At 47.6% G+C, this 19,551-nt stretch overlaps 1 protein-coding gene across 3 annotated transcripts in view; it reads left to right on the forward strand.

Annotated features, from left to right (window-relative positions):
- Positions 1–19,551, forward strand: part of AKAP9 (A-kinase anchoring protein 9) — a 1,796,561-nt gene that overhangs the window by 1,034,493 nt on the left and 742,517 nt on the right. For all 3 annotated transcript variants that reach the window (XM_086941844.1, XM_086941845.1, XM_086941846.1), the window contains one exon: positions 18,012–18,238. In XM_086941844.1, coding sequence (XP_086797970.1) covers positions 18,012–18,238 — 227 coding nt within the window. The remainder of the gene's footprint in view (positions 1–18,011; positions 18,239–19,551) is intronic.

A 19,551-nucleotide genomic window follows, 5' to 3' on the forward strand; every position in this document is an offset into this window, starting at 1 on the left:
GAAGCACTTAGGTTGCCACAGGAGACCTGAGTCGTCACGTATTCCTTTCCCACCTAGGTTATTCAGGAGTTTAACCTTAGTCTTGTCTTTATTTAATGTATAACTGGATACTGCAGCAAAGTCTCATATTGAGGACATGAGAGCAGGGATATCTGTTTCGGCATTCTCGAAGACAATCAATACGTTGTCGGCATAAGCAGTTAACTTGACCGTACATTTACCGAAACATATACCTGAGATCTGGTTATTATTCCTAAGGTGAAATAGGAAGGGTTCAATTGCCAATAGGAATAGGGAGGGGAGAGGGGGTAGTCTTGTCTTATTCCTTCTTCTAGTTTAAAGGAAGATGAGAGGCTGCCTCCCGCTCGTACCCTGGCCGAGGGATTAAAATATAGTGACATTACCATTCGCTTAAAATTCTCGCCCACGTTAAATGTATCCAGCGTTGCTTTTAGGTAAGTCCAATCCACTTTGTCGAAAGTCTTTTCGGCATCCAAAGTGATAGCGATGTGGGCGAGTCAGTAATTTTGGCTTTCTCTAGTATATGTGCTAGGATACGGGTGTTATCACTGGATAGTCAGCCTTTTAAAAAAAACACTTGCAAGGGGTGGATAAGTTTGGGCAAACTTTTTTGAAGCCATTTGGCGAGTATCATTGCATACATTTTGCATTCTAGATTAATTAAAGATATCGGCCTATAATTTTTGGGGAGAGTTGGATCCTTCCCCTCTTTGGGGATTACTGCTATAATGGCTTCTGCTGTTGTCCCATTAATTTGGCCAGAGTCACTAAATTCGTGGAACAAGTTTAAAAGTGGTAGAGTTAGTATTGATGAGAAGCATTTATAAAACTTAGCATTAAACTCATCAGGGCCGGGAGCCTTCCCAATTGTAAGGGACTTGTTATACCTGTCTGCCCTTTGAGTAGTCCCTCCTAACAAATTATTTATTTTTGTCCCCTTTTTGCCCCTCAAAACCTTTCATTTTTATGTCCACTGGGTTTTAGGTGTTGACCCGGCGGTTAGGTACTCCTTGACCCCATGATCCCTCATAGGCCTAGAGATCCCACCTTTCCTCAGGGCAAGTTTAGTTATACAAAATGGTGGCTAGTAACTGCCACAACGGATTACCTCAGGGACTGGCCATAGACTTGTATTGGAGATCTAGAACCTTCTGGCCTGTTCTGGTCCCTTGGAACTAGGGGTATAAATAGGCCAACTGTAAGGCGACCATTTGGTCATTCAGAGAGGGTCAGCTAGAGAACAGGCTGTGGCGTTAGTTGAGGGTAGGACACTCAGAGTGTGGACTGCTTTGTAAGGGTTGCCCCCTCATGGTATCACCGCCCCTTCTTCCTGCAGACCTAACCTAGTTAGATTGCGTTTCTGTTGATCCTGGACGGGAAGTCTACCCGGGTTAAAAAGGAGTTGATCCCTAATCTGGGACGAGTTGGGAGACTTACCAAGGAGTAGAGGGGTGTGGAAGTCGCCCCCCCCCTCCCCTCGTCCAGTACTAAAGATCGAATTTTCACGAAACATTGGAAGGTTGGCGTTAGTACGAAGAGGACTAATTATTTCCTACATCTCCTTGGGCTTCCAGTCAACCTGCCACCTGCGCTGAACTCACTGAGTCTTCCCCGCCTTCCTTCGAGTGGCGCAACTGGAGGTTCCCTCCTCCGATGTTGGTGGCCTTGGTAGGGAGAGCCGAGGGCTCCTGAGGTGTGCACCGCTCGTTAGCCAGACCGCTCTATCGGAGTGTGTGAGGGCTGCTGTGGTGGCGCGGCGCTGCGCCGGACCGGTGAGGAGATTACTGTCTCCAAGTGAGGGCGGAGACTCAGGCAGGAAGAAACTGCGATCGCGCAGGCTCGAAGACGGACCACTGCGCACTCTGGTGGAAGGAGGAGATCCCCGCCTAGCGACGCTACTCTCCTGCGCCTGCTCAGAACCGCCGTTCACCAGTGAGACGACGGTCCGTCTGTGAGATCGGCGAAGAGGAAAGTATCGGAGCCCAAAGCCAGCGTGTCCCTACTTCAAGACCGGCTGGTTTGCCCGTTCTGGCTCGCGAGGAAGGCGCCATTTGAGGAAAGAGTCCGGTAGTGAGTCTGGAGCGATCCCAGTCCCGGACAGCTTCAAAGAATAAGTAAGCGAGGGAAAGGGGCTTGGCTGGAGGGAGGAGGAGCGTGAGACTGGGTCTTCAGCGGGACACCAGCTCTGACTGCCAAACCGAAATAAGACTACAGGATATCCCCCAGGCGGGATACTGAGACACTTCCCAGACCCCCTAGGTCAATCTCCTTTGGTGCAGTGTTCCCCTGACTTGATAAGGTTGCACTGCCAGGAGCAGTATCCCAGAGGCCAGACTGTGTACTAAAGTATGAGGAGGGAGCTGATTTGAAACAGAGTATTGTGGGCCCAGGAGGAGGGAGCGAGGGATACCAGGTGTTCTCTGCGAGGCTAGAGCAAGCTGAGTAATTTAACTCAGGGAAATAAGAACTTGTCTGACTCCCTGTAGATCCCGCATCAACTGGTCTTTACTGTTCTTGAGATCTTAAGGGGTAATGTACAACTTTGTCCACCTGTAGAGAGAGTTAACCAGATCTGAGACCTTTCCTGGGATTGTGAAATTTATGTAATGTTACCTAAATCTGTGGATTAAGTCAACCAGTCCTGTCATTTAAAAGTGAGAAAAGGGGAATTCTGTACCAGCAAATGCAATGTAATGTGAAGTTTTCTTGCTATTGATGTAACTGAACAAATGGAGAAATATGTGATTTGAAAAAGAAACAACAAAGTTGACTGATAAGATAAATAAGAGTAAACAGAGTATTTTTATAAAACAGCTCGTATTTTTCCAAAAACTGGTGTAGTGTCCTTATTTTTGAGTGGATGGACGTTATGTTACTAAAGGGTGTGACGCAAGCTTAACACATTTACCGTTGAGTTAGGCCTTCCTACTTAGTGCCAAGCTACACAATGTGACTTGGAGACCCCAGGTCCAACATGACTTAATTGAGATTTCAATTTCTGAGGCATTGATTGGGCTATTGATTTCGAGTTGTACTTGACCTGAAAGGGTAGGGAGTGTGCATTCGTTTAAATAGTCCTGGGTTTTTGTGCTGTCCAAATCTTGATTCTTGCTATACAGAGTGATATAAAAGTCCTTAAAAATACCTGCAATTTTGTCAGGATCAGAGTGAGCTGAGCCTTTTTGGTCTATTAGGCTCTTAATCGTATTCTTCTGTAATTTAAACTTTAAGTATGAAGCTAAGCTCTTACCCGCCTTGATGGACTCACAGAGCTTGATGCTTTTTTGTTTGCTTATCCATATTCCTGCTCTGTCACTGAGAATTTTATTATACTCGTATTTCTTTTTCACTATTTCGTTCAGGACTGAGGTATCTCTTGATATAACATGTTTCCCTTCTAATATGGCAATTTCTTTTTCAATTTGTTGAACAAAATTGTTATTTGAGTCCTTGTTCATGGCACCTCTAATTTTAATGATCTCTCCTCTGATGGTAATCTTCAAAGCCGCCCATCGTGTGAGGTCCGATGTGTCACCCTGTTTGTTAGTCAAAAGGTAGTTCTGTATCGCGCTTTCAATGACTTGTGTATGGGATTCTTTTTCTAAAACTTCACTGTTAAGCCTCCAGAGAGGTTGATTTTTAAAAGGCTTCAGATCTGATATAGATAAGCTGATGCATGAGTCGTCCGAGATCACTCTTGGCTCAAAAGAGGTTTCCTCAATTCTAGCTATGGCATTACCGGAGATAAGTAGATAATCAATGCGTGAGTAGGAGTTATGTGGGGAGTAGTAGAATGTATATTCCTTTCCTCTGGGATTCTGTAACCTCCAAGTATCTACCAGGTTGAAGCGTGTGCAGAGATTAGTAAGGGCTTTGTGAGAGTTGTTGGTGCGAAACGGACAGCGTCAGTCCCTGTCTAATGTCGGATCCATGGGTAGGTTGAAATCGCCCGCTAGTATGTGCATAGCAGTATCTGGGATTGTGTCAATTTGTTTGCTTAATTCTTCCCAGAACTCCAAGTCATCTTTGTTGGGGGCGTAAATATTAGTAATGTAAAACCCTGTGTTGTCTTTTGATAATTTTGTTGTAACCCACCTCCCTTTAGAATCTGATGTGCTTGCCACTATGTCATTGTTTGATTCTTTTTTACCAGAGTCAGGACACCATTTTTTTCCCCTATTGCGTCAGAGCCAGCAACATCGCTATAAGACCTATTTCTAAGGGAGTAAAATTGTTTTGAGTTGATCTTTGTCTCCTGAAGTAGGAAGATGTCGCTCTTTAGTTTGTGGAGGTAGTCAAGTATCTTCTTTCGTTTGACAGGGTGGTTTAAGCCCTTAACATTCAGTGAGACTATCTTGAGGTTATTATGGGCTAACGTCCTGTGGAGATTTGTGGCATCATGGGTGCGTTGTCAACAACATAGGAGGGCCCCTAGCTCTGCAGTAATTTTTGTGACATTTACTCACTATGTGTAGAGAGGTTGTGACCACAAATTGTGTATGTAATAAAGTTAGCAATGTGTGTATGTCATATGTATGAGGTATATCATTCAGAGGGGTACCTCCCGTATCTGCAAAGTTATCTCTGTGAAACAATAAACTCGAGATACATGGTATGACACTTGAGTGGAGAGGCTGTCACTTACATAGAGCATATAATAACAATAGGGGGGAGGTAGAGTATAGAGACAATAGGGGGAGGTAGCACCAGCCCGAGGTTGTGAATACGTTTTTTTCTGTAACCTACAAGCCAGGTACTTTTTAAACCTTCACCATACCTCACCACTCACATTCACAAATACCCTATCACTTCCATCACACGCACCACACATAGTCTACCCTTTCAGTGCTCCCGCGTAGTCGCAGGTCGCAGCACGCCTTATCCCGTTAGAGGGGTGCGAAGACCCCGATGATGAAGCATGACACCAAGGGGCCTCTTGGTGTGTGAGGGGTATTTTACAAAACACTGAGTGTCCCCCACTTCTGTGGTCTGCACTCTCCCTGTCCACTATGAGTAGGATTCTTTTTTGTTTATGTAACTTACATAGAGCATACAAATTAATGTGGTTACAACTTTGTGTATACATATATCGTTACAAGACATGGTATCTAAAAGAGGAGGCATGGTATACAGGCATAGAGACATGACACATATTTGGTGTTTGCCGAGCAGCGAGATACACACTGTGCATACAGTTAGTGCTCGAAGTCATGACCTTTTAGTAGTAAAACTTGTACCTGTGTAAAAAGAGATGGCACGTCTATAGTGCTTCACATACAGTTAGCAAAACCTGTGTGTGCAAGGCTGTCAGTGCGGGACTCACTGTGGAGATCATCACCTGAAGAAATAAGCAAGGCACTTGGGCTAAGAAAACAATTATGAACAACACGGAAAACACAGTAAATATTGAAAACTAATATATGGAGAACAGGAACCAAAACCCTAACCCCCTCATCCCAAACCCTAACCCTCCCACCCACCCCTGAATGTGGATAACAGGCATGGTGACAAGGGAAGAGAGCTCCCCTCCCATGGGAGCCAGACAAGAGTGTGTTGGGCGCATTCATGTGATCATTGTGTGGTTTAAGAAGTAGTGAACTTCAGCGTCTAGGAACTAATAGCTGAAAACTGAGAACTGAGTGCATTAGATAGCGATATAGATGTAGATCATTGCAATACATTGCTTACATAGCATAGTGTATAGCGTACAGAACTTCAGCGTCTAGGAACTAATAGCTGAGTACTGAGTGCATTAGCTTGTGATATAGATCATTGCAATACATAGGGTACATTACTTATATAGAGTACATAGCGTACTTTTGGTGTATGTATTGGCGCACTATAGTGTGTGCATTAGTGTATGCATTACCCAAATTAACGGCGTGACACAGAGTGAAGCAAATGTTAGGCAATACACATCACTCTAGCAAGATCTAATGATAGACAGTAGGGCTAGCTAATTGGTTAAACTTAATAGGTTACCTGGGTTACCTAGGTTACCTGAAATATCTGGTTACCTGTGATTAAGACCTAAGTGGAAGACAGGTTCAATAAAGTACAGGTTCAGTAGAGGCCAATCTGGGCTCGCATTCAAGTGAGAACAAACAAAGATGTACAGAATCAAACAACCTGCTTACGGATAGAAAATACTCGTGAACATTACATCACATCAAAGCATCAAGTTTGGTTAAGTGGCCTAAGAGCATGTAGTGAAGCGGCTCGTGGTTGCCGTGTCCATAAAGTATAGAAAATACTCGTGAACATTCACATCAAAGCATCAAGTTTGGTTAAGTGGCCTAAGAGCATGTAGTGGAGCGGCTCGTGGTTCCGTGTCCATAAAGGGATCATCTGGTCCATTGAGTAAACTTTTTAGTTGTAGGTGGTCTGTGAAGAAGTGTGGGGACACCTGAATTATTACACAACATTTTGCAGGACCCGCAAAGGCAAATTGATAGTTCAAGGCTCGTAGTCTTGGTCGAAGTGCTAGGAACCCTTTCCTGGTTTCCACAGTTTCTTTGCTGTAGTCTTGAGAGATGAAGATGTTGCTGTTTTTCCACAGAATAAGGTTGTTTTTGTGTATAAAGGCAAGGATTTGCTCTACATGTTGGTAGCGAAGGCGTTTGCATTCAATTGGCCTTGATGTTTTCTGGTTTGCTACAGCTCTCGCTGGAACCCGATTGGCCCTGTCAAATTCCAGCGGTTTGCTAAAAGACAAGTTAGTGGCTTGCGCGAACCAATTTTCCAAGAAGGCAATGCATGAGCCTGAAGGATTTTCCTCTCCTTCCGGTATTCCAAAAATTCTTAGGCTCCATTTCTGTTCCTGTCCTCGAGCCCTGACAAGCATTTCATTAAGGCAGGGTTCTCCAAACCGGTCCTGGAGGGCCGGATCCATGCCAGATTTTTTGTATATCCCCATTTAGATACTTGTAGTAATTTTAAAAATCTGGCATGCATCCGGCCCTCCAGGACCGGTTTGGAGCAGCCTGCATTAAGGAGTCTGTCTAAAAGAGCAGAATTAGCCAGCTATAAGACACAGAAACTAAAGTATGTAAATCCGTCAAAAACCTAACAATCACAACAATCTGACATTTGTGTCTCTAATATCCTGTCTAATCGCAGAGATTTCTTCCTTTGTTGATTTTGCGAGATCATGAACCTCAGCCAGTTTACTTAATATGGTGTCCATCGTTGCATTAATGTCATGTTTGCCTTTTGTAGGAGAGTCTGGATTTGGAGGATCGGCTTTGTCTCTTGAGTTTTAGCCTCCTTGTCAGCCATTTTTAGGTCTCGCCTATTACAACCCGAAGGGATGACAGGCGAGATTTATAGTAAGCAGACCTAAAATGTCTACCCACTGTGGATCGCATACAGTTCATGTGAGCCAGGCGTGTGCACATCATCGCCAGCCACATCACACATCACACACCACCATTTGTCTGTGCCTCGGCATCAGACTTCAAAGGCTGCCGCTCCCCCGCCAGCCCCCCCATCAGACTTGAAAGGAATGCACTTGTTTTCACAACCGAGCTAGGTCACTAGTGCCCCAAGTCTCTCAGACGATTTTCGACTGTGCTTTTATTCGTCAACCTTGTTTAGTGTTGCCCTGAGCCCATTTTGTCTCAGAAGAAAACAGGTTGAAACTCAATAAATTAAAATACAACTGTTTCGCTCACTTTGACACAGTGACTTTCACGACCTAAACGTTTTCAGAATAAAGACCAACTGCAGAGGGCAGCGACACCTAGCGGCTCATGAATTTATTAAACTAGCATGTAAAGCCTTCCATACTAACTTGTTTTCCATTAATGAAAGCTCGCTGCCTTCTCATTAGAGGCGAGACTGGTATTATTGGCTGCATTTTCTTAATATGAAACTGACATTTTTGCAGGTAATATAAGATGCGCTAAAATACTAGAAGCCACTGTAAGAAAAAAAACACCGCAGTCGAGACTCGTTGCTTTCATCATAATAAACCCAAAAATAATGGAGGCAAAAGTGCTAAACAATAACCGAGGGCTCACCTGGCCATTTAAAATACAACTAAGGCAGATCTTAGCGCAGGGCAAGGTGAAACCTAATGCAAAAAACAGAATAGACGCCGCATGCTGTGCCGAAGGCACAGGATGGGCGGCCGCTTTGATAAATCCTCCACCAGTGTCTGGTTCGGGTACTGTAACTTTAGATTTGTACAGGCGCATGCGAAGGATCCCCTGTGCCTCTTCCGGTGCACAGGGCAGGCTGCAGTGAATGATCTGCTCTGCTCTATGCCTGGACACACTTGCCCTGTTCAGACACCACGACTGACACCCCTCCCTGGTCGGAGCCCTGGACTATCTTCTATCTTCTTCTTTCAAGTCAAGTCTGCCCTCAAAGCTCACAAGGCTCAAGGCTCACTAGGCTCGAGGACCCCCACAGTGCACTCTTTCATGTCTGCTCCCTCTGGCTTACTATTATTACTATAAGCCACATAGCCTCTGCAACCACGATTAATTATGTAAGCCATATATATATATATATATATATATATATATATATATATATATATATATATATATATATACATGTATATGTATAATGTATCAAATGTGTAGTGGGGTTATCTCACTGAACATAACCCTCACCCTCACTCCCTCACCCCCCCTCACCCTCACACCCCCTCACCCTCATACCCCCTCACACCCCCTCACACCCCCTCACCCTCATACCCCCTCACCCACCTCCTCACACACCCTCTCACACACCCTCACCCCGTCACACTCACCCCCCCACATCCTCACACCCCCTCACACTCACACCCCCTCACCCCATACACTCACACACCCCCTCACCCTCAAACCCCCTCACCTTCACCCACCCTCACACACCCTCACCTTCACACACCCCCTCACACATCCTTCACCCTCACCTACTTTCATCCTCACGCCCCCTCACCTTCACACACACCCTCACACCCCCTCACCCTCACACCCCCTCACACCTCCTACCCTCACACCCCCTACCCTCACACCCCCTCACACAAGGCTCGAGGACCCTAACAGTGCACCCTTTCATGCCTGCTCCCTCGGGCTTACTCTATTATTACTATAAGCCACTTAGCCTCTGCAACCACCCTCTCACCCTCACTCACTCTCTCCCCTCAAACCCCCTCACCCTCACACCCCCTCACCCTCACATCCCCTCACCCTCACACCCCTCACCCTCACACCCCTCACCCTCACACCCCCTCACACCCCCTCACCCTCACACCCCCTCACCCTCATACCCCCTCACCCTCATACCCCCTCACCCTCACACACCACCTCACACACCCTCTCACACTCACACACCCTCACCCCGTCACCCTCACCCCCCCACATCCTCACACACCCTCACACCCCCTCACCCCATACACTCACACACCCCCTCACCCTCAAACCCCCTCACCTTCACACACACCCTCACCCACCCTCACACACCCTCACACACCCTCCCCCTCACACATCCCTCACCCTCACCTACTCTCATCCTCACGCCCCCTCACCTTCACACACACCCTCACACCCCCTCACACCCCCTCACACCTCCTACCCTCACACCCCCTCACACAAGGCTCGAGGCTCACTAGGCTTGAGGACCCTAACAGTGCACCCTTTCATGCCTGCTCCCTCGGGCTTACTCTATTATTACTATAAGCCACTTAGCCTCTGCAACCGCGATTAATTATTTAAGCCATAATATATATATATATATATATCAATCAAAACAAAACCCTTTCAGGCATAGAGTGAGGCATAAATTATGCGAAACACTGTGTCAGGGGTTGCTTTTACTCATTTCAGGTTGGCTTGAGTTGGTATTTCACTAATTCAAAGCTGTAATATTGTGCCTGGAGTGATAAATGGCTTTTGTAATTTTACAGCTCGGCAAGGACAGCACTGTACTAGTCCTATGCTTAAAGACTTTGCTGTATAAATTGCAAAAGACTTTGCCATTTTCTATCTCGACGTGGATAGCACTGTGCTAATCCTATGCTTAAAAACTTTGATAGAAAAACAGACATTTGAGGTCAGCAGATCTAGAGTGTCGCTGGTGTTGAGAGTGCTCTAACAGGGGCTGCTTTCCACCTAAACTTGAGAGCTACCCAGAGTTCTCGCCTTCCTTCTTGCACATATATATATATATTATCTATATATGCATGTATATGTATAATGTATCAAATGTATAGTGGCGTTATCTCACTCAACATAACCCTCACACCCCCTCACCCTCACACACCCTCTCACCCTCACACACCCTCACCCTCTCACACCCTCCCACACCCTCACCCCCTCTCACCCTCACACACCCTCTCACCCACCCTCTCACCCTCACTCACCCTCTCACTCTCACTCACCCTCTCACCCCCTCACCCTCCCTCCCTCCCTCACCCTCACACCCCCTCACCCTCTCACCCCCTCACCCTCTCACCCTCACCCTCACCCCCCCTCACCCTCTCACCCTCACACCCCCTCACCCTCACACCACCCTCACATACCCTCTCACCCTCCCTCACCCCCCTCACCCTCAGACACCCTTAAACCCTCACCCTCACACACCCTCTCACCCTCACTCACCCTCTCACCCTCACTCACCCCCTCACCCTCACACCCTCACCCACCCTCACCCTCACAACCCTCTCATCCTCACACCCCCTCACTCACCCTCACACCCCCTCACTCACCCTCACACCCCCTCACACCCACCCTCACACACCCTCACCCTCACACACCCTCACCCTCAAGCCCCCTCACCCTCACCCTCACACTCCCTCACCCTCACACCCCCACACACCCTCACCCCCCCTCACACCCCCTCACCCCCCCTCACACCCCCTCGCACCCCCTCACCCTCACACCCCTTCACCCCCTCACCCCCTCTCACCCTCACACCCCCTCTGTTGGACCCGGCCTCGTGGCGTGGTCCCACTCCTCCCGCATGGCGGGTCCCGGACTACCTCGACCCCTGTTCCCCGGCCGAGAGCAGCACCATCTTCCCTCCACGTGAGCCGCCCCTCCGGGCAGCCCCCAGCTCTCCCCCGGTGGAACTCGGCCACCTCTCCTCAACACCCTCGGCTGGTCCGAACCCTATCCCGGACCACCATCTCAAACCCAGACTCCATCTTGGGCCCTCCACGACCAGGCCTCGTGGCCTCGGCCCGACCCCGGCCGCAGACCCAGCGAGGCCCCGACATCGAGGCACCACGATCCGACCAGGGGGTAAAGAGGCCACTTGACGGATCAATGGGGGAAAGAGTTTCGATGGTCCTCCAACCGTCCCCCGACGCCTGGTTTCGATCGCCCCCAGCCTCCCTGGGCGCTGGCTCCACCCCCCTGCTGGGTGTCTGGACACGCACATCCCGGCCCCTCCGACCTCCAGGTGCGAGGGTCCGGACATCAAAGGACGCCAGACCTATAACTGGGGCAGCTCCGGAGCAGGTCGGGAGTTGTATCCTGGAGTCGAGAGACACCGAGACGAACTCATCCGCGTGGAACCCGTAACCACCTTTGGAGCCCTGCTGGCGCTGCCTCGGCTCATCTTCGCCGAACTATCCTTGGAGCCCTGCTGGCGCTGCCGTGGCTCATCTTCGTGAAACCATCTCTGGAGCCCTGCTGGGGCTGCCGCGGCCCATCTTTGTGAAACCATCTCTGGAGCCCTGCTGGCGCTGCCGCGGCCCATCTTCGTGAAACCATCTCTGGAGCCCTGCTGGCGCTGCCGCGGCCCATCTTCGTGAAACCATCTCTGGAGCCCTGCTGGCGCTGCCGCGGCTCATCTTCGTCGAATCCATCCGTGGAGCCCTGCTGGCACTGCCGCGGCCCATCCCTGAGGAACCCCCCAGCTCGAGGATTGAGAGCTCAGCGTTGGGTATCCCTCTACCAGGCTGGTACCAAGACTGTCCCGCTACCCCCTTCCCTCAGAGACTAAGCCTGAAAGGATCTCTGGATCCAGTTACACCTGTATCGCTACGATAACCTGCCTTAAAGTACTGATAAAAACGTTGAGAACCTATCTTTGTGTGGTGTCCATCTGTAGGGGGGTGATTGCTCATCTGTACGATCCTAGGAGAGGAACCTCGCCAGGAGGCCTCTCGACTCCGCTCGGCCAGCCCTAAGATCCCCTTTCCAACACCCTCTCACCCTCACACCCCCTCTCGCCCTCACACACCCTCACCCTCACACACCCTCACACCCCGTCACTCACCCTCACACCCCCTGGCCCTCACACACCCTCACCCTCACACACCCTCACCCTCACACACCCTCTCCCTCACACCCCCTCTCCCTCACAGCCCCTCTCCCTCACACCCCCTCTCCCTCACTCCCCCTCTCCCTCACACCCCCTCTCCCTCACTCCCCCTCACCATCCCTCACACCCTCACCCACCCTCACCCACCCTCACCCACCCTCTCACCCACCCTCTCACACACCCTCTCACCCACCCCCTCACACACGCTCTCACCCTCACGCTCTCCCCCTCACACCCCTGTCACCCTCACCCCTGTCACCCTCACCCCTGTCACCCTCACCCCTGTCACCCTCACCCCTGTCACCCTCACCCCTGTCACCCTCACCCCTCTCACCCTCACCCCTCTCACCCTCACCCTCTCACCCTCACCCTCACACACCCTCACACCCCTCCCTCACCCCCCCTGACCCTCACACACCCTCACCCTCACACCCCCTCTCCCTCACACCCCCTCACCGTCCCTCACACCCCCTCTCACCCAACCCCTCACACACCCTCACTCACCCTCACTCACCCTCACACACCCTCACTCACCCTCACACACCCTCACACACCCTCACCCTCCCTCACACACCCTCACCCTCACAACCCTCTCACCCTCACAACCCTCTCACCCTCACACCCCCTCACCCTCAACCCTCTCACCCTCTCACCCTCACACTCCCTCACCCTCCCTCACACCCTCACCCCTACACACACCCTAACGCCCCCTCTCACCATCACACACCCTCACCCACCCGCACCATCACACACCCTCACCCACCCTCACCATCACACACCTTCACCCTCACACCCCCTCACACCCCCTCACCCTCACCCTTTCACCCTCACTCACCCTTTAACCCTCACTCACCCTCACTTACCCTTTCACCCTCAGTCACCCTCACTTACCCTTTCACCCTCAGTCACCCTCACTCACCCTCACTCACCCTCTCACCCTCACTCACCCACCCTCACTCACCTTCACCCTCACTCACCTTCACCCTTACCCACCTTCACCCTCACTCACCCTCTCACCCTCACTCACCCTCTCACCCTATCACCCTCACTCACCCTCACTCACCCTTACCCTCACTCACCCTTACCCTCACTCACCCTCACTCATCCCATCTCACGCATCCCCTCTCACCCACTCACAATTAAGCAAAAATCAACCTCACACAAGTTGAAAATCCTTTGATTTTCAGCTTGTACAGACGCGGCCATGCAGAATCTAGTAATTACCTTCAAGACGGGGAGTACCTTACTGATGTGGTGATCTGGAGTTATATATGCTTCATCCCACCCAGATTGTTGGTTTTTGCTTAATTGCTCTACATGCACTCATTGCTCTATTTAGATTGGTTGCAGTAGCACCTGTATGCAATTGGTATGCTGGTCTGTTGTTATTCAACTGCCTCATTCCCACCCACACTGAGTAGACCTGCTCTCACAGCAGGATGTTTAAGCCCTGCACCCTGCACCCTAAACCCCAGACACTGCACCTGTATGCGTAGAGGTTGAATGGTGCCAGCTAGAATCCTTGTGGCATCTTGGTGAAGTAACAGAAGTCATCTTTCCAGCCATGAAACATGCCACCTAATGATCTATGGAGGCTGCTGGTGCAGATTTATGCAGTGTGAGTCAGGAGCCATTAACCCTTTTACATCTTGCCAGTCCAGTGACTTTGGATTGCATTGTCTCTTGCAGAGCAGGATCTGGCTGTGTCCATAGATAACTAGCATTGGCATAGCCAATAGGTCTCACCTTTGGGACCTTGTAAGAAAAACAAACCTGAAGTGTAAGACTTCATGTTTACATTTACTGCATCCTTAATACGAAGTAAAAGTCTTATACTACATTTTATTTTTTTACTTAAAAGTTCCGAAAGGCGAGATCAGTTGTACTTACAGGTCAGTGACGTCATTAGTAACCTGTCTCCAAAGGCTGCTTTACTTTAGTGCTACCTCATATGAGGGTGTTTTAAGTTGAAAACGGATATCTTTATGCTAGGTGCAGCTGCAATGTCTAGACTACGTGGATTAGTCTAGACTACGTGGATTAAAATCAAAATCTATATTTTCAATGATGGTCTACCTGAATTGTATTTACATGGAGAGGAGTCATCTTTAGGTTTTAGATAGATTATTTTAGATAATTAGATCCGCCATTAATTTCCTCGCTTGGTAGCAGCTTTGTGGCTACCACACATCGCTATGAATTAGTTTATTGACAATACTTAATCTGTGCGCGTGGTTGAGATCTGCTCTGGAGAAGTGGGTCATGGCTTTGCCCCTTCGCGCTCTGCTGTCTTTAATGCATCCGCTTTTCTTCTGTAACGAGTACACGGCATAGCTTGACGTGCACAATATACAACGTAGCACAACTCAGCCAACCACCAACACGTTTGTGTGTGAGTGTGTGTTTGTGTGTGTGTGTGTTTTTGTGTGTGTTAGTGTTCGGCTCCAGAGTCTGCTTTGCGAAGCAGGTGGGGGTTGTGCTAGTGCCGTCCGCGTGCAATCCCTCGCTTGCCTTGCTCATATGTGGTCATTTTGAGCTCTGTATTTGCCAACATTTGGCACACGCGGCAGATGTGTTAAGGTGGCCCAGCCTGGCTTCTGTCGGCGTGTAAACCGGGCTGTCATGTGACGTGGGTTTGTTTAAATGTTAAGTTTCAACATGTTCAGAGTCCAGGGAGGCTTGCATCACCCGCCTCCCCCTCGGGACTTGCGCTTGCTGAATAATGCGCTGCCTCATAGTTGAAGAGCAAGAAGCCTAGTGAGCGCGAGCCGCCTCACCCTCATCTGGGAATGAGAGGGCACCTTGTGAACTAGATTTACTGAGATAACCGGCTCTGCCTGCAAGGTCAGCTAGAGGAGCCTGTTCCACATGCAGCTTTGGGTAGCTGTGGGGGTGGCAAGCAGTCTACTGTAATCCTCAAATTAGTATTTTTGCAAGAACAATTGTCCTGGGCAGCTGACCCAAATATAGCTCAACACAAATGAAATGCTCGGCTTCCTTCGAGTCCGAGTAAGGAGAGTGGAGGGACTTGACTGAGGAAGTTCACGGTTTAAACTCGAACAGGAGACACTGCTGTTGTGGCTTCCTCCAAGGCACATTATTTTGTTCTTGTAACCCGTTCCAATCAATGCGAACACAGCTCCAGTTTCAGTTTCACCAGTGGTGAGACAAAAAAAAGTTTAGCCGCTTTACACTCCAACAAAGCATGGCTCTCCTGGCCAGACACAGCCTGGACGGAGGCGTCCCTGGAGTGATGCGCTGAAAGTAAAATAAAAAACTAGTGGTTAGCGCGCCACACCGAGACATGTGTTTTGAATTATTGCGCACGCATCTGTGCACAATAATTCAAAACGCATGGCGCCCGTGCGGGTAACCGCAACCAATACGCCATGGGCGGAGCAACACACCTGCCTTTGCCCAATTGTGTGCTGTCTGTGTTAAAAAGATGCACGCAAGGGCCAATAGCCAGGGACCAAACAAAAAGCACACCCACGAGCATGTGCGAGCGTGAGGTGAGATTTCAAAAGCCCGTACATAAAGTCTTCGCCAGAACAGCGCATGCGCTGTTACAGGCTCAACCTAAAAAAACACCTGACAGGTATGTCTGTGCTTGTGTCTTCCTGATAAATCGAACTTGTTTATATTGCCACTAGTTGTGCGTTTTATGAAAGGTTTGCTTTATCTGTTCCTCTACTCCATTAATTATTCTGAGTGAGATTTTCATCTTGCTTTGATTTTCGTGATGCTTGATGACTTTGTTCTATTATTGGTGATTACTTTGCTAGCAAGGTCAGAGAACTTCAGGCTCTTTCAGTTAATTTTCACAGTTTTCTTTCTTGTTAAGTTGGTCTTTTACGCCTGTCCATCCTTCTTACCCAATGTAGATACTGCATTTCATATGGTCCAGTCTATTATCCTTCTATCTTTTTTCCATCCTCGCATTCATCCAAAGAGGAGGTTTGTGTTTGTATGCGGGACCCCAAGCATGCAGTGTTACACTATCACTGCAAGCTGCTGGACAGAGTTAAGGACCAGCTCTTTGTTGGGTTTGCTGGTGATAGAAAGGGCAAGGCTGTGACCAATTGTCGATTTTCATTCTGCTTCAACCTTTGTATCAAGATTTGTTTTGCCATAGCCAAGAAACGTCCTCTGGAAGGCCTTGGTCCTCATTCTGCCAGGGTGCAAGGTTGTCTCCATTTTTCCAGAGGCATCTCGATTGACTTAATCTGTTGGACATCGACTCAGTTGTCGTTGCATACTTTTGCAATTCACTGCTTCCTCACATCTCGAGCACACAGTGACAGCTACTTTGTCTGAGCTGTGTTGCTTGATTTCCTTAACTAACTGGCACAACAGAGTTTCACTTCACAGTGAGGTACTGCTTTGGGACACATTCAAATGGTGAGGAACCTGCGAGAAGACGTATCCATCATAAGATAAAGTGGCTTATTACCCTCAATACAAATATTCCTGGTGGATAGATAGTCTTCCCACAGATTCCCCACTGCCCTCCCTGGCAAGGGACATGATTAATAAGATCCCTCTGTATACAGGCATGTTATCTGCTTTTATTGTTAATGAGATGGCTCTCTGTTGCTCTCCTCAGACCAAGATGAGGTGTGATAAAATAGCAGGAACTGACACCAGTACCCTGGTTGACGACTAGTGCACTCCTGTGACATCACATACAGAGTTGGAGTTGCAGCTGGACCTAGTTGGTACAATCAAGGGCACTGGAGAGTCATTACTGGTGAAAGTGTTTTGAAACAGTCTGGAGTATGGAATGAGAATTTATAGAGAGAGGTATTCACCAGAAATATTGTTAAAGAAGGTAAGTATTTTTTCATTCAGTCCCGGGTTTGCTTCTGTTCTTCTACACTCTCTCTCTCTCTCTCTGTTTGTTGTACCAGTATTGACAAAGTACATGTATGTGGAAAGATAGTATCTAGGTATAATTATGTTTACCCAGATAAGAGTACTTCATATGACATCTTTATGGAGTGGAAAAAACGTATTCATTTATATTTTTAGACCTTTTCTTTAACATAGTGTGAGCAAAAGTAGGTCTACTAAAGAGCACTTTGTTTTCCTCCAATCTTTCACACCTAGATCATGTTATTGAGGACCACAGCATCATTAAATTCCTTTGTTATTCATGTAAGGGAGGCAAAGAAGATGTCCTAACTTTTTGTGTACACATTAAGAAATGTTAAAAAAAACGTTTAAACCTGGAGCTGTAATGTATTGTGCAAATTAAAGAAAACTTAACTATAGAACGTAAATACGTTTGGAATGTAAATGTAAAGTTTTACAAGACGCGTAGCGTGCTTTGTCCCCTTTCTAAATAAGTGTCTGTCTAACTTTAGCAAGTGGGCAGACAGACCCCTTGCTCTCTGTTCACGAGGCTGTGCTTTTTTGTTTCAAATTACAACTATGAAACAATGTAAGATACAAGGTACTCTGACCCCAGGCATCTTCTCAGTAGATTCATTTCATGAACGAGATACACTCAAAAAATTACTTTTCATTATTTAATCCTTCATCTATGCTCTGTAGTGTGGAGGCTGTTGTCTGTTCTGTTTCTTTCTAGCTATTGCAGGTGTTGAGGGTCTATTATGCATGAGCATCTTTTGTTAAATATAACCTACCACGTTTATTGTTTTTGCAAAGAAATTGTGATGGTAAATTCCAGAGACTGATTTTCAGCAAGTTGCATGATTTTTCTCCAGAGGAGGCTGCTGACTCTTTCCATGGAAGTGACGCTGGGGGTGATGATAACAGCATATGGTCAGGAGGAACTGAAGAGGGACTGGAGTTATCACAGCGTCTTGCTGATAGTGGCTTTGCTGGAGTAGATCTAGACCCTGAGAATGAGGAGCTTGTCTTGAATATTAGTGCCAGGCTGCAGGCCGCAGTGGAAAAGCTTTTGGAGGCCATCAATGAAACCAGCAACCAGGTAAGGTTCCCAGCCCACCTTTGGACTCTGACCTAAAGGATTAATGTTCTTTGTAGAGTGTTAATTTATTACATTGATATAATTTTGTTAATTCTTAACACTGCAGGATTTGCTATCCAGTTTTAGGTTTGTTGGTGTATTGTTCTGCTCCATATTGGTGAGCTTCCGAGGTTTGTGGTGTGTTGATGTCTAAAGCTTATAGTGCCACGATAAAGGGTACTTTTTTTCACAAACTGTAAGGCATTATGTCTTAATATGTTACAGTTGTGTTTCTCATTTCTGCATTTACCCGACCTTTAGGGATGTTTTTATGTCTAGCAGCCTTTACCATCTGTCCCTTAGAATACTTATACACTGTAAAGGATATCGATGAGACTGCTGCATGTGGATCCGTAAACAGATGAATGTTGGTTTGCAGCATCTTTTCGGACATGTCTGCTCCTGTCGTGCTTGGTAGAATGTCATCATGACAGAAGGCGTTCCACCTTGCATGGATCTTTTTTTAAAGTTGAATTTTATTAGCATTTCAGGTGTACATATAAAACCAGTAGTAGTCATGCAAGTTCCAAAATTCAAAAACTAAATCAATCACATGGCTTGCACAAGAGTCCAATGGCACACTATTAGCTGTCAAAGTCAAAGCTTAAATATTTTCTAGATTGGTCTCATGTCATAGACTTGCTAATTAGTATGGAGAACTTGCAAAGCTTTACATTTGAATGCACTTTTCAATTTGTCAAGCTCTTCACAAAGTTAGAATTTGGTAATAGTGAACAACATTGGACCTGGGGTGAGAAAACAGATACCCCATGACTCATCACAGCTATAAGAGAGTCACACCTTAGTACTCTTTCCTTTAAAGAGAAATAGTAGTAGACATGGGAATAGTGAGCCTGGTTGATCTTTGCCTCGTCCACTTAAGTGAACAGTGACATCTTCGTATCAACCACCTTTTTGGTATTGCCTAGAATAGTACTTCTGCTGCAGGTTCCCATAACAATAAAGAACTTCTGCAGCTTTTTCTTTCTCCCTACTGTTGTCAAACTCACTTCAGAACTAAGGTCCTCTGATTTCGGTATACAGTCTCCTTTCTAGCAATATGTATCAGGATCTTCTCCCTCGACGACTTGTCCAGCAGTTGAGCCAGATCTGTGCCTCAAATCATCTGTCCACCTGTAGTCCATCTTGTTACTCTAAACAGTTTTCATTGCTTGACCTGCCCATACTCATGCCTAGAACCAGCTTTGTGGAAGGAAAAGCCTCTTCCTGTTCTTAGAGCTTCTCTTGATTCTTGATAGTGAGGATGACCATTC

Source organism: Lissotriton vulgaris, chromosome 10, assembly GCF_964263255.1.
Source record: "Lissotriton vulgaris chromosome 10, aLisVul1.2, whole genome shotgun sequence".
Taxonomy (NCBI): Eukaryota; Metazoa; Chordata; class Amphibia; order Caudata; family Salamandridae; genus Lissotriton; species Lissotriton vulgaris.